Source organism: Trachurus japonicus, chromosome 17 (genome assembly GCF_045865225.1).
Source record: "Trachurus japonicus isolate A0001 chromosome 17, Traja_1.0".
NCBI classification, from domain to species: Eukaryota; Metazoa; Chordata; class Actinopteri; order Carangiformes; family Carangidae; genus Trachurus; species Trachurus japonicus.
In genome coordinates, this window is record NC_140923.1 from 27,821,002 (window position 1) to 27,845,108 (window position 24,107).

Sequence of the window (24,107 nt, forward strand, 5' to 3'; positions counted from 1 at the left end):
CCTGTAGGTGGTGCTAATGTGATAAAAAAACAGCAAAAGCGAACAAGGAACAAGACACAGTGACTTCCAAACAGACCGCCGATACCCACTATTGCGTAAACTTTATTGACCCCAACACTCTGACTTGTGTTTCAGCCTCCATACACCTCTGCAAATAAACTCTAGTGTTCAAACATGCAGTTGTCACACTGGGCTGGATGGGACTAATAAAATCTAAGCAGTAACATCTCAGTCCACAGTGAAGAACATAATAGTTTTGACCAGCAGGGGGTAATGCAGACACATCCCATCCCATATACAGTACACGGTGATATGAAGCTATAAGTTGAAGCAGACATAATTGAGTTTTTGTTTAATTCTTTTCAGTAATATTACAAGTGTTCTTAATTTTTTTTTTTTTTTGGATGGTTTTTTTTTTGTGTTTTTGTTTTTTTGCTGTGTCTGTCATCTTTCAAATAAAACCAGACAGTGGTGAAGATCTGAACGGCTGCTGACTGCAAATTGAACGGAGAGATGAGAGTGATGGAGAAGCTAAAGAAGCACATGTAACAGACTGAGGAGTCAACCCTGGTCTGTTAGGGAGAGTCCCGTGGCTGTTGTGTTGATCTGTTGCCTGTAGAAACAAACTGTCTTTAATCTGTGGCTGCTTGTCCTTTTATAAATGTCTTTTGTAACATGGAGTGGAGGGAGTCTGTGTGATTGGAGCGGGGTGGGGTGGGGAGGGTATTTTTTGCAGCACCATAGACAGTATTCACCATCTCATTCACTATCTGAACACTCCTACTCCCTGTGCTGCAGTCTCACCAGTGGAACATGACTTCTAAAAGACTGCACCAGTATGACCTCACAGAAGAGGAGGGGGTTCATTTTGGGTTTGATGTGTTTCATCGTGAGGACAGACACTTGATGAGGGTTTTTAGTCTCCATGAAGCTGATGGACAGAAACCCAGGAGCAGTTGTTACATTGTTAGGACGTGAGAGCATGAGTGAGTATGTGAAGCTGGCCATGTTTGTGTCATAAATGTCCCAATATTAAAACTTTTTATTCTGAACCTGATCTGGTATATTGTCCCACTCAGAAAAACCTGGTGAGACAAACTACAACGACAACACACTGCCAATTCCAGAACATGAGCTTCAACTGGCTGCAGCAAAGTCTGGTAGCTCTTGAGTTTTTGCTCAACCTTTCCTTTTTTGTTGTTGTGTTTTTGTCGTATTTTGTCAACTTCTGACTGATGGATATTTCTGTGAGGAGATGAGTTTGTTCAGGAGAGGAGATTCTTTCATTGAAAACGGAGCAGATCTGGAGGACAGCACCCTGTTCCAGCTGAGATGAAGAGGTGTTGGTGTTAAAGATGAAGACTTGGAAGTGGAGATGTAGTCCTATAGGTCCTTTCTGCTGTCAGCCATGATGGAAGACTTCAGTCATGTTTCCCTGATGGATTCACATGGTGGAGAGATGGACACTGAAGATGGTAGAGGCCATTCTAAACAACTCCCATCACCCGCTTCATAACACCTTGATGGACCAAAAAACACATTTGAAGTCTTCTGCAAATGGAAGATGAGCTGAAACCTTCAGTCCATCCTGTCCCTTGTAGTCTGACACCATCTATTAATGTTTCGTGAACATCTGGAAACTTTGTCTTCACACCTTTGGTGTCTCTGCAGTTCTGCTCACATATGCGTCTCATTTCCTTACGTGCCAGCTGATGGTTTCAGTTGTGATGACAGGATCCTGGGTTTCAGCGCAAACGGCTCCGTCAGTATCTGGGCGAAGATGCTTCAGGTTCCTGTACCTAGGAACCACCATCATGTGCTCTTAACCTCCTCTTTTGAACCACATCATTTGTGTTTTCTGACTTTTCACGACTTTTCCCTCGATGCCAATAAAGATCTTATTGTACCAAACTGTATTTGTTTTATGGTCCTGCTCAGGAGACCAGTTCAGCAGCTGTGGTATGGATGCTTCTCTCTAGAAAGACAATTAAACTCAAATTTGACTTTAAATTTGAATTATTTCAATTGGCCAAACTGTCCTGGAAGACATCTGGATGTGCTGATTAACTGCAAAAAAAAAAGTAGTATCTACAGATTTTTTGTGGCAGGAGAGTGAAAGTGATATGATGGGTCTGTGTTGGGAATGTCAGTGGAACATCATATGACACACTGGATCGGATCAGCAGTGTGTGAGATATGATGTGGAGAGGTCTTTTTGATGTTGATTATTCCTTCAGGAAACTTCACATACCGTAGTCTCATGGACATGAAAAACTGCACTTACAGATGTTGTTACACATCCACATATACTGTACATATACAAGACATGATGACAAAGATACAAATGGGAATGATGAAAAGAATGGCCTTGATATAAAGAAGCAGTTTAATGGAACTTTTTGAAAACAAACTAATAAAGCCAGACTAATGTTTCTTATTCTCTTATTTCTAAAATGTTTGGGGAGTAATCTCACACCAAAATGGCTAGAGCCAACCCTGGTTTGTCCTCTCGTTGTGTTGTAGCTGCAGTTTATGTTGTCAAATTGATGAAATTCTTTGTTTTAAAAAGCCAAAAGTAGGTTTTCATAATTTCAATAGGACGTAGTAGAAAATGCAGGACTGGTCCAAGATGTGCCACAGCAGTTTCTGCGTTTTGAGTTCTCAGTAACGTAACTTCCGGACTTTTTTCACACGCTTTGAACCCTGCGGCTAATACATTTTTACTATAACGGCCTCCCTGGGGGCTCTAGCAGGAAGCGCAAGTGAGACAGAGGGAAAGATTAGCCTATGCGCTGCGCCGAAGAAGACACTAGTTTTCAGTGTTGGTGCCACAGTCTGTGTTGGTGCAGTGTTTCTAATCAGGCATGTCTGTTTGTGCCGTGCTGGTGCCCCGTTCAGGCAGTTTGAAAAAAAAACTAAGCAGGATTTCTCCCGTGGCTATTTAAAAAGCTCCGCAGTGATCGTAGCCTACATGACTTGTGACTTGTTATGAGTGACAACGGAGGCTCTCTGTCTTCACCTGCGTCTCACGGCTGAAAACCAACCTTGCAACAAAGTAGCCTACCTGGCTGCCACCCCGGTGTCCCGGCCAGCTCTCGTCTCTGCGCTCCGTAATGTTTTGTTCAGTGACAGTTAAGACTACACAAACGCACACACGCCGTAACATTATCCACCGCTCCGTATTGATTTTTCGCCGGCTTCGTTGTCAACAAATGCACATGGCTGAGAGGAGCGTAACCGAAACAGCGAAAAAGCGAGCGGACTTGCATAGTTCTACACATCTTCCGTGCACTGTCTTTCTGTGTAAATATCTCATGTTACAACATGAAAAACCTGCGGCTTATATTCAAGTGCGTGTACAAAATTTATTTTCTTTTAAAATTTAGCTGGTACGGTACTGAAGCTTCCACCAACAGGTCTGACTGTACGGGATGAGTTAGTGCCCATGGGTCCGGAGCGGATGTGCTGAGCAATTAGTGTGGTCGCGAAAGAGTTAAGGGGCTTCTGTGAGCTGGGGGTCACATCCTGAGGAGGGCTGTTTGTACCACAAAGCTCTAGTTTTAATATCAGGGTTCCCACTCTTTTCTTGAAATCGTTTTCCAGGACTTTTCCAGGACATTTTCAGTTGCTACAATCTGACAAACATGAGCTTTTACGCCATACACTGATTCATCCCCTGTCCCATTCATGCTTTAGATAAGTGTTCTTTTCGACAATGGTACCTTATTTTGTACATTTAATCAGTTTGTTTCTATGTTTATTCCTCTCTCTAATTCTCTCTCCCAGAAATCGGATTTAAAGATGTGCAGTCTACAGCTCTAACTTATTTAATAATCTCTTAAATGCTTAGAAATAATGAGACATTCAACAGCACAAACATGTTTTTTTGTTGTTGTTGTTTGTTTTTTGGAAACTAAATCCTTAGCAGAGTCTGAAAAAGTCAAATAGAGCTCTGAGCTAGCTGATGTCATGATGTGATCAATCATTTTCCAGGACAACTTTGACTTTTTTTTCTCATTTTCCATGTGTTTTCCATGACTGGAAAATGGGTCAACCATTTTCCAGGTTTTCCAGATTTTCCAGGACGCGTGGGAACCCTGAATATGTACTATACACAACACAGTGAAATAGTCCTCTCAATAAAGGCTTTTTAGATTTCTTTGTCAGAGGGGGTGCCTTGGATTTTCCTTCTTCTTTTTTGAATTTTTGTGTCCCCCACCAACAGCATCCTCATCACAAAGTGTTTCTGAGCACTCTGGAGTCTAGACCTGGTTTCTTTCTGAAGATGTCACACTAGAGGCTGGTAGCCTGGTCACTGGCTCATCCTCTATCATTCATTAAATTAGACATTAGACGAAAATCCAACACTACCTACAAGCAACACAGAAGTGGAATCAGTCCGTTTGCAGATGTAGCACATTATTTTCTTTTTATTTCAGATATAAAAGAATAGAAGCAATGAGGAATTGGTCAAAGTAGAAAAAAATAGAACAAAGATGTTAGGACATTAGGGAAACAGAACCCAGTAAGCACTGGGCCAAAGGCGGGAAAGACCCTGGACAGGACAGACACCACCTCACCTTGGATGATGAGTGGTTTAGGAGGGGGAGGGGCAGGAGAAAGAGGAGGATGTTAGAGCGAGCCAGCAGAGGCATGAGAGCAGCTGTGAAGCAGTCTGAGAGGACAAGGAGCTGCTGTGGACAGCATGTGTCAGAGTGAAGCGTCCCAAGTGTGTTTTCAGTGTGTGTGGCTGGCAGACAGACAGTGTGAGGTGCCAGCACCTCACCGCCTCAGAGCCAGCGCTTCCAAACTGCAGAGGTGTGACTGAAAAGAGTGAATGCAGAAAAAAAAGAGGAAAGAGCTGCGTCGAGAAGACACTCAGTTCCAGTACAAAAATAAACGGGGGTCATGTCCAAAAGCAGAAGAGTAGAGACGTGTCTCTCTGTCGGCTCTGGTGACGTCGGGTTTGGCCAGTGATTGGCTGACGTCTGCTCACACAGGGACTCTGGTGGACCCTGGACCATCAGACCGTCTTCCTGGCGGTCAGGACTCTGACTATGGAGCCAACTCCTCCCACGGCCAGAGCCTGAGGACAGACACACAGACACACACAGGGACAAACTCACATCAGTCCCCTGAACAACATTAACAACTAGTTGCATATACAAATGAAGTTCAAACCTGAGTGTGTGTCTTCTGCAGAGTTAGGACAGTACAAACAATACAACACTAGAGTGGCTCCAACACACACATAACATTAACAACATAACATCCCCCTCCCTCTGCCTCGGTCCAACTTCCAGCTTTCTGCTCAGGAGCTGCGTTTCCATTGCAAATTTTTGCAAAAATAAAAGTGATATTTCTGAAATTTAGAAAAAGTGCAATTGCTATTTGCGGGTGTTTCCACACAACATCCTTGTTTGGCGAATGAGCCGTAATCTAGTCTCGCGATATCCCGTAATTCTTACCCCACGAGACTTCACTTTGAGGAAGCTGGACGTAAGCATCTTAAGTTTCCATGGTGACGGTACAGCGATCTCAGCTGCTGCTGTTATTGTTTTTAACAAAGACGAAAACAGCGCTTGATTGCTGAAAGTGGCGCTGGCAGCTGGCAGGGACACCAGTCTTGATGATGTGCTGACAACAATATACGGTGGTTGTGTCCACACACCCGGGTTGGTTTATGTGACATCGAGGGGACATTTTGGCGGAGGAGCGAGTGGAGCGTGGATGCGAGCCAATATCCTTCAACCATGCATGGAAACGGGGAAAGGGTTTTCTAATTTATTGAGAAACAATGCCCAAAATGCCCAAAAAACACGTAGTTCATTCGTCCCCTCCAGTCCAACAGCTGGGGACACACACAACTCCGGTGACGTGTAAATGCGAAAAAAGTGTTTCCATTACACTTTTGCGATACAGTTTATATTGATACGTCTGAAAAACCACCTCAAGAGAGTGTAAAGATGTTTTAGCGATATTTGAGAGGTTTTTCAAATTCAGGTGTTTCCATTACTTGTTTCCTTCATTTCTAGGGATAATGGAAAATGCACCTACTGTCTCCTGTCCTCCACTGTCCTCAAAGTGCTCCTCTCTTCCCTGGGATTCCTGACTCAGCGATATTAGAGATATAAAAACTAGCCACACTGTTGTGGTCCAGACAAAAAAAACCTCACAACAACAACATATGGTACTTTTGCCGTTACAGTTGTCCGACTCTGACTGGCTCATTAGGGCTCATCAGCTGATTCAGGGTCTGTGGTTAACATCAGACTGAGCATGTGAAAGTGAAACTGACTGATGCTACAAAAAGACATCAAACCACTAGTGGTTCAGAATGAATTCAAGCTGTGAGATGTAAAGTAACAGAGCATAAACATGTGAACAAAAGGAAATACTTGAATGCTTTTTCCTGCGATGTTAGATTTGCCCATGACCAGTGTTGGTGTTGGTCACAGACAGGCTCCACCACACAGCGTCACAGAGCCTGTCTGTGCGGAGGAACAGTGAGTTGGTTAGTCCCTATTTCCTGTCTCTTGACTGTACTATCTAATAAAGGAACGAAAAAGCCCAAAAATATACTTAATTTTATCAATTATTTAATCGTAAAGCGTTCTAAATACCGTCACTTTCCAAAAAAGATTATGTTGGAACCATATCAGCAGATGTGTACCAAAATAAAGGTAAATACCAAAATAAAGGTAAATGCACAGATACTGGTCCAATTACCTAATGTAACATTGAATTGGTAGGAATTTAAATGTTAGCCTGTCGTTTGTAATTTAAAAAAGCGATTAAAATAAACTTAAACATCTGGTGTAGATGACAATTAATGACTTGGATATTTCAAACACTTCCCCTGGGGGATTAATAATTGGTCCTATATTAATAGATACTTAAAATAAGTAACATAATTTTTTTTGGACTATATTTGATTTTATACATTCATAGTGTCGTGAAATTAATTAATGCATAATAATTGTGATAATCGTAACACCGTGATTATTTCTCTGACAATAATCGCACCAAGAAAATCTATAATCATGACATCCCTAGTGCATTTTCCTGTCAGTAAAGGTAACAGCGTTGTAATGAGGGAAGCAGTAACTGTAGCGGTGTTATTACATAATGTGCTGTTATTTTATAACACAGTTATTCCCATCACTGCTCATGACATTTGCCCACTTTAACTCAGCGGCTGCAGCTCCATGTGCAGTCTGTGTTGTTACCTTTTCGTGCCACTGCAGCAGCACGGCGCTGCTGTTGTCTGACGGCTTCTCGAAGCCTCTGTAGATGTACTTCATCAGCAGGTCCACTCCTGCTCTGTCCAGAGAGCCCACGGCTTTCTCTATGTCACTGCTCTTGAAGCTGCTCAGCACCTTGACCACCAGCAGCTCTGCTCGCTCCTACACACACACACACACACACACACACACACACACACACACACACACACACACACACACACACACAATGTTAAGTACTTATGACTCAGCTGTTGAATCATGGTAGAATTATCAAAGTGCTGAACCAACAGACAGTCAGGGAACAGGACAGAGACTGGCAACCTCATCTCAGCACCTCACCTCAGTGTGTCCCAATTAAAGACAAGTTTACATTAGACGTCTTTCCAGGAAGACATCACATACTGTAGCTGGGCACCAAAGGTTTGTGAACAGTTGCCATGGTTGCCAAGGGTAAAAACCAAGTTAGAAAAAGGGTATTGATGAATGAATTGTTGTCACAGTTGCCAGTCATTTTATGTGAGAGGAAATCCTCAGATGTGTAAATGATGGACAGTGTTGGTCATTTCTAATCACCAATCTAATTCTAGAGTCTTCTGAAAGGAAGCTGCTTCATTTGACTTATTTACAAGTGGTGAATATAGACGTGTGGATGAGGTTGTTACCACACCATCTGGTTCCCTTGTCTGTTTGCTGGTTCCTGTCTTTCAGTGTTCTGTTTGCTTTACAACAGGCAAAATGACATTTTGCAACAGTCCGTGTCAAAGATGAATAAGTGTGTCATACACAGACTTGGAGCATAGAGATGGAGAAGGAATCATCACTCATCACTGTGCAAAGGAAACTCCAAACGTTAGTGCTACTTTACAACTCCAGTCTGAACAGTGAGAACCAGGAAGACATCTACTTCTGCTTTTCAAACGTCCTCTGTGCTCCAGTTCATCATCATTACAGCAGCTGTACATCAACAATTCCCCATGTGAAAATCAACATGGATTCAGTTGTAAAGCAACAACCAGAGACTTTTGGACACTACAAATATCCACAACGATGAGCTCAACACACACTGACATGTCCTGAAGAAACTGTGGTGAATGTATAGGGAACCATCTCCACATATTCTGGTTATGGAGCCCTTAGGGAGGTTTCATGTTGACCTGACCCACGACTCGCCTTACTTAGTCTAAAACCTGAAGGCATCCAGGGAAGAGCTGCAAATTTTTATCAGCTGGAGCACCTCCATATCACCTGGAAAAATCTATATGACGGAGCAGATAACCTATTCTCTGAGAGTGAGTTAAAAGGATAGTTCACTCAAAATTGAAATTGCACTCATTATCTACTCACCCTCATGTCGACTAAGGGCTGGGAGAAGTTTCAGAGTCCTCCGTGCCTTCTCCGAGTTACAGTGGGGCTCTGTGCAGCACTGCACTGCCATATGACGGTAGCGAATGGGCCTCACTTTTCTTTGTCCAAAAAGACACACCAAAAAACATCCAAATACCTCCATAGTGCTCGTCTGTAATGTCCCTCTTGTATTGAAGCCTCAACATGAGAAATTGTTCTGAAAAAAAATTAAATAAGTCTATGCTTCAAGCTTGTTTGTAGCGGAAGCTTCTCAAAGCTCCTCTTCCCGGTTCGTCAAATTTGGACGAACTGGGAAGAGGACAGACCCTGGTTCGGGTCTGGTCGGTATTTGGATGTTTTTTTGGTGTGTCTTTTTGTTACGAAGACAGTTGGTATCCATTTGCAACCGTTATATGGACATGCACTGCTACGCCGAGACCCCCTGTTAACTCAGAGAAGGCACGGAGGACTCTGAAACTTCTCCCAGCCCTTAGTCGACATGAGGGTGAGTAGATAATAGGGATGCAACGGTTCTCGGTAAAATACCGAACCGGTGCAATACGCTCTTGGACCGCGGTATTTCAGATTCAGCTTGCATCAGCTCTTCCTGCTTTACAGGCAGCTGTGCCGTGTATGTGTGTGCCTGGCCGTTTAAGGCGAAAGCCCGCCCCCGCGAGTTGATGTCCAATCACTGTTGAGCCTCCACACACTCACAGTGACCCCCCCCCCCCATCACACTGAAAGTGCAGCTCACACACACAGAAGAGGGGGGGGGGGGAAAGAAAACAAACAGGCGGTCGCTGATCGCAATCGCGGGGGAAATTAATTAGTTATTCGCGCGATCTCTGTTTGAAAGTGGCTTCAGAGTGTGCACCATACTGAAAGACTAAAGGAGTGTGCAGAGGGAGGAAATAGGGGCTGTTCACAGACAGTTCAGGTGTGTGTGTGTGTGTGTGAGTGTGTGAGTGAGAGAGATAGAGAGGAGAGCTATATTAGAAATATTATAAATTATAAACATTATTTTGGGAGAAAAAAAAAGTTCTCTGCACAAAACACATACCGAAACCGTACCGAGAACCGTGGCCAAAAACCGAGGTACGTATTGTACCGTGGGCTACCTGTACCGTTGCACCCCTAGTAGATAACGAGTTAAATTTCAATTTTGGGTGAACAATCCCTTTAAGCTTGTTTGTAGCGGAAGCTCCCAGTGTCTCAGTTCACTGCTCTGCCTGTGTCTGTGCAAATCTTGCAGGATTTTCATTTGCACCCAGTTCATGGCTTCGCAAATCGTGCGAGATTCCGGAAGAGCAACACTGGGAGCTTCTGCTACAAACAAGCTTAAAATATAGACTTATTTAATTTTTTTTCTGAACAATTTCTCATGTTAGGGTTTCAATACAAGAGGGACATTACAGACGAGCTGTGTGGAGGTATTTGGATGTTTTTTGGTGTGTCTTTTTGGACGAAGAAAAGTGAGCTCCGTTTGCAACCGTCATATGGACATGCAGTGCTGCACGGAGCCCCGCTGTAACTCAGAGAAGGCACGGGGGACTCTGAAACTTCTCCCAGTCGACATGAGTAGATAATGAGTGAAATTTCAATTTTGAGTGAATTATCCCTTTAAAAGATAGATCCGCATAATGAAATTACTAACACAGTGATAACCCTAACTGCCCCCCCCCCCCCCTTTTTTATTGCTAAATTCATTTACTATTCTTATATATTTTTTAAATGATACATGATATACAATGATATACTGAGAACAACAAAAAAAAAGTTAAAAAAAAAAAGAAAATCAACATGAATCTCACATAATTTGTTCTCAGGACACAGACTGAATCTATTTACTGACTTCCTTTCTTCCTCTTTTGCTGATGCACACAGCTATTAAAAGCTGAATGAGAACGCAGCAGCCAATGATCAGGTAGCTTCAGCTGCTCATCCGTCTGCTCCTTTGGTTGCTGACTGGTGCATTGAGTCAGACACAAACACTATGGCTATTCCTGTTAAACTGCACAATTAGAGCCATCTCACTCAATCTCAATACTTGGCTACGTGAAAAAGAGAGCAGAAAGAGCAGAAAAAGTTCAGTCTGCCTTTTAAAACTTGATGATTGACAGAATATCAGCGTGAAAGTGAAAGGAACAGACAGTGAGTGGGAGACAGACAGCGATACCTTTGCGTTCTGGTTCTTGGTGTTGATTGGAGGATTCTTCAGCACAGCAAGGAGGGCGCCATTCATGTTCCCCTTGCAGAACAACAGTCAAGGACCACAGAAGACATGATGGTACATGTGTAAACACACGGAGATGAGAAGGTTTCCTACACCTTCTCCTGGTGTTATGCTAGCGTTTACATTAATGTCACAACCAGCAGCAACAGTCATTTAACCATGGAGGATGTTTACCAAACTGATAGAAACTAGATTTATTAAAACAGATGATAGCAGGACGTCTGCTTTTAATTACAGGTCTTGTTGAGGTAACCATGGAAACAATTTAAAAGTTGATGGTACCACTGATGCCTGTGTGTTTGAACATCCATTGGGCCCACTGTGTTTCTTCTATCTATCTTTCCATCTTGGCTAGTAGTGGGAGTGTTCTCCATATCGTTCAAGAAAGTAACGCCACTATGAGTTTACAACCTTTATTTGTTTCTTTAACTGTTACTTTTAACTTGAATATTGAGCATAGGGCTGCAACTAAGAATTATTTTCATTATCGATTAATCTGTCGATTATTTAAACGATTTATCGATTAGTTGTTTAGTCAATAAAATGTTTTAAAAAGTTAATCAGTGTTTCCCAAACCACCAGATGACGTCCTCAAATGTCTTGTTTTGTCCACAAACCAAAGAGAGACTCAGTTTATTATCATAAAGGAACAAAGAAACCAGAAATATTCACATTTAAGAAGCTGACATCACAGAATTTAGTCTTTTTTTCTTAAAAAACTACTCTAATGATTATTTGATTATCAAAATTGTTGACAATTAATTTAAAGCAGAAGTAAGCGGAATATTTGTGTTAATATAAGTCTTAAATAGTTATATCTTCCGACGGCAATCACTTACATGGAGTGTTTGGTCCCAAACACGGGTCTGTCAGTCACTCTGCTCTGCTGTAAGCCGAGGAGAAAACGTCTTGTATACTTCCTTGTATCCTACAACCTTTATCCAATGAGGAGAGAGAACGGCATGAAGGGCTGTGTGTGCAGCCAAGGGATGCGCGTGAATGTGGTGACGTAGGGACGAGGACCAATAGATCCATGACGAGTAGGGATGGGTACCGAAATCCGGTACTTTTTTGGTACCGACTGAATTCCCACCAAAGTACCGAGTATCGATTCACATAACGTCAATCGGTACCACATTTCGGTACCTGAACGCACCTTCGTCGTGCGACAGTCTGCATGAGCCCTGCACAGTCGCGCCCGCCCCCCTTCTCTCTCTCTCCCTCTCTCCCTCTCTCTCTCTGAAATGAGAGGCGGAGAAGCAGCAGTGCCAGCCCGTCGTTTAAAATCACTACCTGAAAAACAGCCGTCCGTCATTTAACGTGAAGAACGGACTGTTGTGACAATCCGTACCGAAGCGGTCCGGTCCCGACTCCCGAGTCCCGCTTCTCATCACAGCGGCGCCATTCAAGTCCTCGTCACGTAATGAGAGCAGATCTAAACGAGGATGAAGTCTCCCCCTCTCCTCATCAAAACGTGAAGTCCACATGTTGCAGAGTTTGCACTGCAGTTTCAGTTGTTTTTTATTTGACAAAGTTTCACACAGAGCTTTCTGATGGCTGTAGGAGTCTTTCCATGTTTCTCCTCAGTAAAAACGGACATTTTTTTCAGACAAGACGATAGTCTCATAAACTTTTTTTTTTTTTTCATTGAATGACTATTCCATTATATGAAAATCATTGCCCATCCCTAAAACATAAAATACTCTTAAAGGCTGAGGAGTTGTGATGTTAAGAGGTAAATATTAAAATTTTAGACATTTTGATTTTTTTTTTTTTTTAAATTACCACACACACAAAAAGTACCGAAAACAGGTACCGATTGGTACCGATATCGGTTCCCAGGTACCGAGTATCGATACCGTATCGATTCAAATGCGAAAGGTACCCATCCCTAATGACGAGAGCGGGGACTGCTAACTCAGCTGATAAAAAGTTAGCCAAAACGACCGGATCGCTTACTTCTGCTTTAATAATCGATTATTGTGCAATTAATCAATTAATTGTTGCAGCTCTAATTGAGTATAAGCAAAATATAATTTAAAGTACTTTATAATAAGTCACAAAGTTAGGTTTACATGAGGTTTGGGTCCAGCAAAGACATTATACAATAGAATCTGGAGGAGCAGGGGGTTATACATTTGTTTTTTGTCACAAATCAAGCTACGAAGGAGTGAAGGGAGGAAGATAATTGTAGCCTATATGGCAGGAAATACTGTAATAATCATTACTATTGAATATCAGCCAAGGTCCAGAGTAGACTTATACTATTTATCGTTATTATGAATACAGTGGAGTCAATTTTTATATTTTGTCTATTTTTAGTAGTTCAACAATTGCTTTTACATGACAGCTAAGTTTATCACGCTGTGGGAAACAGAGTAACAGTAGCAGCTGTAAACTGCATAATGTAGAGGAGCAGCAACATATTACCATATATGGGAATCAGTAAATGTACATTCACTGAATAAATGGATTCAGCTGCTTTTCAGTAGCCATTAAATAGGCGATGTATTTGAGCCCAGTAACCTGAGCTGACCCGTGGACAGGGAAGTCCCCACAGACAGACAGCAGAGCTAGAGGCGACCACACCCTCCTGACACCGGAAGTAAGTCAGTCAAAACGTAATATTCCAAACCTGCAACGAACAGGGCGGGAACTGAGCAGGACGTGTCTCTAGTGTCACTATTTGAACTAATGCGATACCAGTAACTCACCTCAGATATATTCTGACTGTAAAAAACCACCGAGAAGCTCCGACTGTTAACTAACCAGACCCACAGCTCTGCCTCGTCACGGCCGCGAGCTGAGCACGTGACGGCGGCAGCGACAGTTTTCTCGAGCCCGGTGATGTCTGTCTGACTGAAGACAAACTTCACACGGAGACAGACAGAGACAGAAGACAGGTAGAGAAGGATATTGTCTGAGCAGACCGTCCACTTCCGCCTCGTCCGGACCTCCCTGGTTCTCTCCTCCGTCATCCTCGTCCACGAACTTGTTCTCGTCGTATTCATCCACGTCCACTTTCCTGAAGCGGTCGGACACGGTGTTTTTGGACATGTTGGACGCAGTGGGGACTATCTGAGAGAAAGAGTTGCTCCGGGGACAGCAGGGATCTGCAGCTCAGCTGTCCGCTCTGCTGCCGCTTCCGTACTTTCTCACTTCCTGTTCATCTTCTTCCTTGGTTTCACTGGCGATGGGTGAATTAGTTTTTACCGCCACCTGCTGGACAGGAGTGCTGGTGACTGAGCGGGTTGAAGTATGATCAAAGACGGTTTGAATATCTTTGGTATTATCATGGAAATCATACCAATTCAATGTAGAAAGTCCAACTAATTAAAAAACAAACTTGCTGACTCATTGTTTGTCTGTCTGATAGAGTAGATAGGTAGTCTTTCCAAACTAAGTGATAATGATAATGGATGGTGATGATCGAGAGGATGAAGTATCTCCTTACATATGGCGCCTTTGCTCAGGACCTTGAGTGTTTTTCATCATGTCTGATATCTAACAATCATTTCTGATATTTCCCCTCCAAAACAAAACACAATTTAAACTATCCCCAGAATTTAATGGCTTTTGTCTAAAAATTTCAGATTTTTTCTACACTATGTGGCCTGTTGATTCATGTGCATGAATAGTAAAGGTTCATGAAGTTGAATAAAATATCAAATTTAATTTCCCTGAGGAAAACATACACATTCCAAGACACCCCTATGGTAATGTTTTAAGACTCTTTTTTTGTTCATGAGTGAAACTTGCCATGCCTTTCATACCCTGCTGTGTCTGCTTTTTTCATTCCAGTGTCCATCAGTCCAGACGCCTTTCGCCTCTCACTGGGACAGGAAATAGTTCTTGGCCTGCAAATCAAATGATGCATGATGTTTTGTCTGATCAGAAATCCAGTCTCAGTCATCTGACCTTTGTTGACACATATGGTTTAGGAGGCATTAGAAAAAAACATGTCTTACTGGATTCCATGCATTGAGGAAATGAGACAAGTGTAAAACAGGAACAGACAAATGAAAGCAGAGAATGGAACATGCTGACTCTTATAGATGGACCTTTGAATTCATCAGCCAAACCTAAACTCAGTACTACCGTACAGTCATGTGTTTGGTAGGAACCACTGTACCAAGTCTGATGGAACCATTAGCTGATGGTGGCTATTATCAGCTGATGTTAATTAAAGCAGAAGTAAGTGATATAGCTATTTGTGTTAATATAAGTCTTAAATAGTTATATCTTCCGACAGCAATCACTTACATAGAGTGTTTGGTCTGAAACACGGGTCTGTCAGTCACTCTGCTCTGCTCTGAGCCGAGGAGAAAACATTTATCGTATCCTACAGTTTTTATCCAATGAGGAGAGAGAACGGCATGCAGGGCTGTGTGTGCAGCCAAGGGACGCCGTGAATGTGGCGACGTAGGGACGAGGACTGTTATGGTGCGTTCAAGGAAACTCGTATTTTTCCGACCGTGAAGTCGTACCAGTTCGATCTGGTACGAGTTCACCGGTCGGAAGTTACGAGTGGTCGTTATAGTGACTTTCACCGGTAAAACAGGTCGGAAAAACACGAGTGGGTTGCCTGGAACGCTACAAAGTCGTAAGTTGTGACTTGAAGCTGTAATTTACGATTTCAAAAGCCTGCCTGGAACGCAGCATTAGCGAAAACGACCGGACCACTTACTTCTGCTTTAACAAACTGGTGAATAACTATTTTTTTAAGGAAACATACACCAAGTATGGTAGCACAACAGTACATACGATCTTAAATTAAAGCTCAAATAAAAAATATGTAAAGAGAAGAAGGGAAAAATAAAATGAAGGGATAAAAAAACAAACGTATACAATATTCCAAAGCATGTAAGTCTTTTCAACAGAAAATCTACTCAAAATTTCTTTGAGTGAGGATAATTCCTCCTATTCTGGTTGGTCCTGTCAAAGTTGTCACATAATGATGATCTAGAAAAAGCTAGATGAATACAGACTACAGATAGTCTGACACCATTTTAACAAGATGTCAGTTACTGATACATTTTGCATGAATGAAAGATAAAAGGAATCAGTCTGAACATGTTGCCTCTTTTCTCCAGCTCAGGCTCTATAAATGGATTCATATGGAGGCTCTGTTTTTTATTTACCTGTTACCATGTTGAGTTGTTGGTTTGGGGCTTTTTATATTTTTCATACAAGTGGTCTCAGATGAGCTGGCCCGGTCTGGAGCCATAATCCTGCTTCTGGAGTAGACCTCTGAAGACTGAGCCTTCTGCTGTACTGTTTCACTTGTTAGCTTTTACTATAAGTCACTATAATAGTGAATGAAGTTCCCAGTGTCTGGAAAAAGTAAAAAAAAAAAATCCAACATTTGAAACCAGGCTTTTCACCTGATATCAGAGGTGGGGGGGTTGAGCTGGAGAGGAAGGAACAATGGATCACCATCACTTTCCTCAGTTACTCATTGTTGTCCTGGTGATGGAGACAAACAGCACGTGTCCATCTTCCACAGTACACTGCCCACAGCCAAATATAAACCATGGGAAGCCCTTAGAGAGGAAATGGCAAAGACTTAAAACAGAAAGACATGTTTCACTGCCTGATGCTTGCCGACCTGAAACTGAACTTGGATCAGCATATGTGCTGGAGCAGCAGTATGTTCTCTGTTGTTCTGATGTACAAGTGTCTGGTTTTATCTCGTCTTTGCCCACAGCTGAAATAACACAAAAACTATTTAAAACATTTGTCACCAAGAATGTGCTCAACATGTCTCTGAAGTGTGAGCAGCAGGATGCTCCAGGGGACACGTGTCAAAGCAAGGTGTTCATCTGTTTAATGCCACTGCCTCTGCAGCCACCTGCAGGTGTCATATATAGTCCTCACACTTCAATTAATTTCAGTACACAGGTTTATTGTCTCAGAGGAAATTCTTTTTGCAGCATAGGCCTTATAAACACATTAAAACAGACAAACACACAAAAAAACATTTAGACAGTGGAATAGGTCAAGTTAAATGCTGCACAGAATCTCGGATAAAATACAGTTTTTACGATACAGGCAATGAAATTATCAAAATGAAGACTAAATATAATTAAGTGCAAAACTGGGCAGGACCCAAGAGGCGCTTCATGATATGACTGATGGCACTTATGGCACATGGGATAAGGTGGGATGAAGATATATCCAGAATGTTGGATCAGGTGTGTTCCCAGTGAATTATCTGCCCAACATGTTCTTCAGGTCTGTATCATCTACATTCACAGCAAACTATACAAACTTGTAGATGTCAACATCATTGACGTTTTAAAAAATGTATCAAAATGTCCAAATGTTCCATCTTGTTAACTGGAACAAGGAAAATGGGATGTTTTCTTCATGGTGGGGAAACATTTCTGAAAATTTCTTTCTAGCAATGCAACAATAAATCTGCACTAAAACAGAAAAATGATAATGAAGTAATGACTCTATTTATATAAAAGGTACTTCACATAGACAACATTATGCAAGTAGTGGTTAACAGCTAAGCATTTCAAAGAAAGTATTTCAGTTGTGTAGAAAAACTAATAGTGGAGCCCTCTTCTCTGACTAGATGAACATCTGAACAAGTGTAATATTTCATTTACAACTGGTACTTTTCCTAATCAAGCCTGCAGTGCAAATATTAAAAATGAGTGCATGTTGGCTGGGAGGGCACAGTTTAACCAAAGAGCCTGAACTTGCTGCCGTCCAGAGGCGAGACCATCAGTCGTGCTGAGCCGGGGGAGTGGAGAGGCCTCCACATGTTCCTCCAGATGACTGTACACACCCGGGAAACCAGCAGGACGCACGCCAACACCAACAGGACAACTGGTGGAAGACGAGCAGAAAAAAAAGGGCTGTCAGCCTCAAGAACGTGACAACCTCAAGTTTAAAAATGGAAGTTCTATTAGGGAACACAGAGAGATGACAGACTATGAATTTCTTTAATTTGTGGCTCATCCTGACAACCTCCAGGGAGAGGGTGAGAGCTGATCTGCAATCTATTTGGTTCGGTAGGGCCGGTATGAGATTATGACGGTTGAGCAAAAATATCACAGTTTCATGGTATTGCAGTTACAGCTCTAAAAATGTGTCATTTTGAAATGTTTAGGTAAATAAATGTCTCCACAGGACTCCAGACTGAAACTGGTAAACTGGTGAACTGGTAATGGGGCCATGCCTACAGTACAGTGTTGGTTGTTTTCCTCTGTGGCAGTAAAAACATGATTATAGAGTATAGTATAAGTGGAAGGGGAGGACGATGCTACGTCTATGAGTCACCCCATGGCAGGATGAGGACAGACTAACCCAGGACAAAGGAGGCAGCTTGTTTGCTGGTGTGGGGGAACTCACAGAGACTGGTCTTGGTGTTTGTGTTGAACTCACCCATGAACACAGAGTTGGGAGTGGGATCATCTGGGTTAAAGTGTCTCAGGACATTTCCAACCAGCGCTACGATCACCACAGGGTAGACTGACAGGATGTTCCGCACCCAGCGGTCCAGAACCCAGTTCTCAAGGATGAACCTACACACATACATGAAAGCACTGAGATTACCAATATTCAGTCTCTCCTCCCAGAGGCTTGTGACATTTCATTAACCTCTGAAGTGATGGATCTATGGTGAAAAAAATCATTATCAGAGATGAAGTGAAGTCTACTCCAACTTCTCGTCTCCGATGATGAGTGTGTTCCTCTCTGCTAATGAAATGCTCATCAGTGGAGTTTGTCCAGGCGGAGCTCACCATGCCATCACCTCTGCAAACAGGATGCACAGAGATGCAGTGGCGGCTGTGCTCCTGTCCACGCCCCACAAGTGGAGAACCAATGAGAAGTTGATCAGAGAAGCGATGGATGTCCATGTGGTGTACACAGCCAAGCCGTTCTGCACCTGCAAATGTCAACATCCAGAGGAGACAGAAATGAGATTCTTCTTCCATCAGCAGCATCCAGAATAAAGCAACTCCCTAAGTTAACACTAACTGGCCCCTACCAGAACTGTGAGACAGGCCAGGTCCCTACGATGGTATGTCTTCAACCACATCCCATAGTAATCTGTGGCAAAGCAGCAGAGGAACAAGGCGGTGTAGTTGGTAATCGCGATTAGAATAATAACAACCAGAGCAGCCAGCATCAACCTGAAAGACATGGACAGAAAACAGAGCAGGACCATGAACACAGCACTCAGCAAATTCTATAGCAGCCTGTCTGTCAGGCTTCATGGTGCTAAGGCCCTGCAGGCAAAACTCCCCTCTTCTTCTGATTGGCTAACCAGTCTGTTGTTACTAGAGCTCCACACACAAGCCTGAGACACTAAACTGCACTGATGATTAACTATATAAACTTCAATGTATAGAGCAGTGTTTTTCAACCTTGGGGTCGGGACCCCACATGGGGTCGCCTGGAATTCAAATAGGGTCGCCTGAAATGTCTAGTAATTGATAAAAAATAAACATTATTTTAACTACCGGTAATTATTATTTTTTTTAAATTTATGATTAAAATCACCACACACACAATCTTAAACAACTGTATTCTATACTTTCACTTTCTCGACAATAAATTGAGTTCAAATACAATGCAGCATATAAAAATAGCTGAGCTGGCACGATCACATGACTGCACGTGATCACAGGGTCACCAGAAATTTGTGATGTCAAAATGGGGTCACAAGCCAAAAAAGGTTGGGAATCACGGGTATAAAGACAATAATAATCACTGCAGATTTGTTTCCTGAGCAAACACTACATCAGCTACTGCCTACCATAAGGCTCTCCTCTTATTTTATATTTTTAAAGAGGACATGCAACAGCCAGCCAACAAAACATAATTCATTAAATGGATTTCCAGTGTACTTCAAAATTGTCAAACTAACACATGAAACGTAAACATTAAGGAAAAGATTTAAGTTTAGTTTGTCAATGGATTGGTTTCCTCCGCTGGCAGACAGCCACAGACGGTTGGCTAAAAAACGCTAGATTAAACTTGTCTTTTCTTTCAGAAGATGTTGTTATGATGCCATATGAAGCCCTTTGAGACAAACTGTTTGTAAAAATGGACACAAATAAAATCGCCTTGCCTTGCCATTTATATGTTTACGTTTCATGTGTTGGTTAGACCATTTTGAAGACACTGAGAATCCATTTACTGAATTATGTTTAGTGTGCTGGCTGTTGCATGTCCTCTTTAATATCAAAATGCTCCAAGGTGAACATCTCTTAACTTGGCTGTGTTAAACCACAGTACATTTATAATTGATATTACAGGTCACCAACAGGCAGACCAAAGCCCTCTATATGCTTTATTATAGCCCTTTTTTCTTTGAAATGATAAAAATGACATCATTCCATAGAGAGATCATTCTGTACAAACACTCCAATCAGCCAAAGGATTCTGATTCTGATTGTGAACCTGAGTTTGGGTGGAGGGTCTGTGCTCTTCTCAACAGCTGTCTACAAAAAACATTCATACTATTTTAACCCTTTGTTTTCTGCTTTTTTGTGCAAAGACATAAATTAATTAGTAGACACGGCAGACATACTCTCTGTCCCACAGCAGCAGCCACGTCATGTTCATAACCATATTGGCCAGCCAGCAGAAATAGAAGCCACAGGGCAGCAGGCACTGTGCCCATGATCTATAAACAGAAAGAGAGCTATCAGTTTCATGTGCATGTTGCTCACAGTAATGAATACAGAAAGGCTGAAGCTACACTGGTAAATATTTACTACAACCACTCTGATGTCTCCTTACCCTCTGAATACATATGAGGTGATGTAGATGACCATCAGGGTGAGCCAGGTATAGATAACCCCCCAGATAGAGAAGGTCCAGCCAGCTGGAGTGATGTCTGTCTCATAGCGGGCTGACACATTACCAGTAGAGGAATGGAAAGGTCCTGAACAGAAAAACAGAAAAAGACTTTAGCCACAAAAGAAGTATTCACAATCCTGCCACTGGTTAATAAAGTCTGGTTCACAAAGACATTGGATATGGTTGGTTCAGCCAACACCAAACTGGGGACAACAGTTCTTTATGAAGCTGGCTGTAGATGTAGAAGCAGTGCCATGTTCAACAGGAAAGGACCAGAAAACTGGTGCTAATTCACCATTGTCTAAATAATGAGTGTAGGCACTAGGCAGAGGCTTTAACATGTCCTGGTCTGGAACTCAGGATATTAAACTTAAGGAAACATGGTCTACTGAACTGCTAAAGAGCCCTATGTGTCATTACCTGTTGCACTTTGTAGTTTGGCCTTGGTGTCTGTCTTTCACTCTCTCTGCACCATCCCTGCTGTTAAACCGGCCTATGCCCTCCCTTTCCATGAACCAGTCTGCCATCCAGTCCTCCCATTAAACTGGCCTGCTCTGCCTGCCTTTCCTCCCACCAGAAGCTGCCTTCATCAGCTTGTTTAACCAAAAACTAAACAAAACATAACTCCGCCCACACCAGTAAATCTTTCCCATTTTAACCATTTCCATGTTTTTGCATATTCTGTGTAATAAACTGTTTTCTTGTCTGTATACTTGATATAGAAAAATATAATTTATTTAAAAAAGGACACCCTGAGGAAGACCTGTGTGAGGTCGAAACGTCTGTCCTTTTTTTAAATAAATTATATTTTTCTACATCAAGGCTATGAGTCGAGTGACTGCTTTTTTCTTCCTTCACTGTTTTTGTTCCGGCTGTCAGATCCTCTTCAATTCTGGTGTGCGCTCCTACCACGTTTTTTTCTTATACAACATCTATGTCCTGTCTGTCCGTCCTGGGTGAGGGATCCTCCTCCGTCTCTGACCCTGAGGTGTCTCCTGTTTTGTCTTGGGAGCTTTCCCTCAGTGGATGTGAGGGTCTAAGGACAGAGGATGTTGTTATGATGCAGTGTGAAGACCCTAAACAGGGCTCTACAAATAAAGTTGCCTTGCCTCTTTGGATATGTGAAATATATCAAAACAACAGGATTATTCTATCAGAGACAAAAGTAAAGGACATGTCTGTTGTTTAACATGAGCACTGAACAGTAACATTTCAACTCAGAAACTTTGCTCCCTATTTTAGTGCAGCGGTTGAAGTAGGCTAGTACATTGATATTTTAAGAAAAAATAGCAGCAGCCCATAATAATCTACAGATAATCCATGCAAGTAAAAGTCCTCTATTCAAAACCCCACTTCACTACAAGTACAGAAATGCATCAAGTTTCTATGCAGCTACTTTAGCCGTGTGGCTCCCTGGAGCTTTGTGTTTCCAGTGATTCACTAAATAGGCACTTGGTGCACAAACATTCATTTTCTTTTTTCAATTTTCTCTGAACTTCTGTTAAAAAAAAACACTGAGCTAACAGCTCAAACATATGATGAGGTACTCAAAAAAGAAACTGCATTTTTTGAAGCAGAAATAGGCTAATCCTTGTTTTAATCTTATCCTGAATTTTCTTATGTAATAACATTGAGTACATCATGTACAGTACAATATTTCACATAAAATGCCAGGAGCACATGTGTAGAAGGAAAACAATCTCTAAACTGTAGGCTTACTATAAGTTCAGTGTTATGTACCTTTCTGCCAGTGCTTTTGAACACACAGCTGTGTTACTCTCAATCATCACCACATCATTGTCGCTTACGGTTAATTTCTGTATAATAAATAAATAAATTTAACTGTTTCCGGCTGCTGGTTAGATCGTCAATGATAAATAAATAAATTGTTTCCAGCTGCTGGTTGGAGCTAAGTGGAAAATAACGGTGCAACACTCTGGGGTGTTCCATGCATTCCTGGCGCAGGGAAAGTGCCCCACCCTGTCCAGGGATGAAGCCCTGCACTTTTAATAAACCTTTTCGTCTCTCAGACAGAAACGGTGGGTTTAAGTTTCTTAGTTGACTGAAACAATGCCTTACTCAAAAATGTTGTAAATAAAACTGAAGTCTGTTGATTTTAACACGTTAGTGATGTGGTCGGTCCACGACGGTCTCAATCTAACGTTATTTTGGATGAAATTCACATTTTAATACACAAACGGAGGAACAGTTAGTGGACAGTAGAAGTACATCAATGTGTTGCCTGTTGTGGGTGAGCAGACGTTTCCAAATGGTGAAACAAACAAACAAACAAAAACCATTTTTCTTCGAAAAAGTGATCACAAGCAAAAATCCAGCTCTCTCTAAAACAAGTAGGCTAACAGTTAATTGCTAACTATTAGCTAACGTTAAACATGCTACTGACACAAACACGGTCATGTAAGCGAGAGAACGTGTTTGGTAACAATGGTTGTGACATAATGAGCTGCCAGCTGCACTTCATCAACTGGCTCCTCTGCCTTTTGTCTGGAGTTTCATAATCAGTCAATGCACAGTTTGAAGTGGAGGACCGCTGTCGTATGTTACGCATTGAGGAGAATGTAAAGGAGAGGAAATAGTGAAGATAAAACCTTTAACGGTTCACAGTTGAGTCTTTGTGTTAACTTACTGCTCTGAAAACATTGAAATGTCTGACACTGTTCAGACTCACCTCTTCCCGCTCCGGCCAAAGCGTTCACAACTAAAACGGCAACATAAACCACGGCACACACGATAATCAGGCAAATTCGACTCAAACTGTTCGCCTTCATTTTGACAAGGTTCCTGCTCCGTCTGTCCACCGTCTGTAGTCTCCTCACTCACTGACTGTCTGTCAGGGGGCGGAGACACACGCTGATGCACGTTGACCAACTGATGCTTTCACGTGCTCTAAGTAAACGCCCTCAGTCATGGAGCAAACAGCCAAACTCTTGGTTTTCACACGTTAACGTATGTACGGTACATTCATATTATGAATTATAAACTAACATAAATTATAACTGGACTTTGAGGCAGGAAAAAGAGTTTCCTGTCATTGTCAAATAAGTTAAGGGCAGTCATTGGAGACGTAATGGCGCCCTCTGTAGCAATAGAGAGGTCACAATCAAAACAATCCTCGTAGGGTTACATGTGCAAAAAAAAAAAAAAAAAAACTTCAAGTGTTGCTTGTGAATGTTTTATGTTTTGTCCAGTCAGTCACTAGAAAAATAACTTGTTGACAATGTTGATTGCTAAAGTTGGAGCCAGGTGGACTTTAGTCCAGATAATCCTTAAAATCCACTCCTAGGACCACCCCCAAGGGCCCCAACCCCAAGGTGTCACCCTGACCCATTCTGTAGAGCTGATGAAGTCTTTCAGATTAGAGGCAAAACATCTCCAACAACTGAAAAATAAGTCCAGTTGCCTTCCACTTTAACACTTTATAACTACTATGACCTGAA

At 42.1% G+C, this 24,107-nt stretch overlaps 2 protein-coding genes across 2 annotated transcripts; both read right to left on the reverse strand.

Annotated features, from left to right (window-relative positions):
- Positions 1-4,402: 4,402 nt before the first annotated feature.
- On the reverse strand, positions 4,403-13,982 carry LOC146970857 (actin-related protein 2/3 complex subunit 5-A-like). Its single transcript, XM_085804712.1, has 4 exons — positions 13,742-13,982; positions 10,768-10,840; positions 7,230-7,406; positions 4,403-5,086 (listed from the first exon to the last, which is right to left on the reverse strand). Exons 1-4 carry the CDS (start codon positions 13,879-13,881, stop codon positions 5,024-5,026), a joined length of 453 nt encoding a protein of 150 aa, XP_085660838.1. The 5' UTR covers positions 13,882-13,982; the 3' UTR covers positions 4,403-5,023.
- A 3,384-nt stretch (positions 13,983-17,366) lies between these two features.
- On the reverse strand, positions 17,367-23,501 carry LOC146970858 (uncharacterized). The gene is made up of 7 exons (XM_085804713.1): positions 23,339-23,501; positions 20,590-20,734; positions 20,378-20,473; positions 18,830-18,974; positions 18,582-18,727; positions 18,223-18,362; positions 17,367-17,664 (listed from the first exon to the last, which is right to left on the reverse strand). Exons 1-7 carry the CDS (start codon positions 23,436-23,438, stop codon positions 17,516-17,518), a joined length of 921 nt encoding a protein of 306 aa, XP_085660839.1. The 5' UTR covers positions 23,439-23,501; the 3' UTR covers positions 17,367-17,515.
- Between the last annotated feature and the right edge of the window lie 606 nt (positions 23,502-24,107).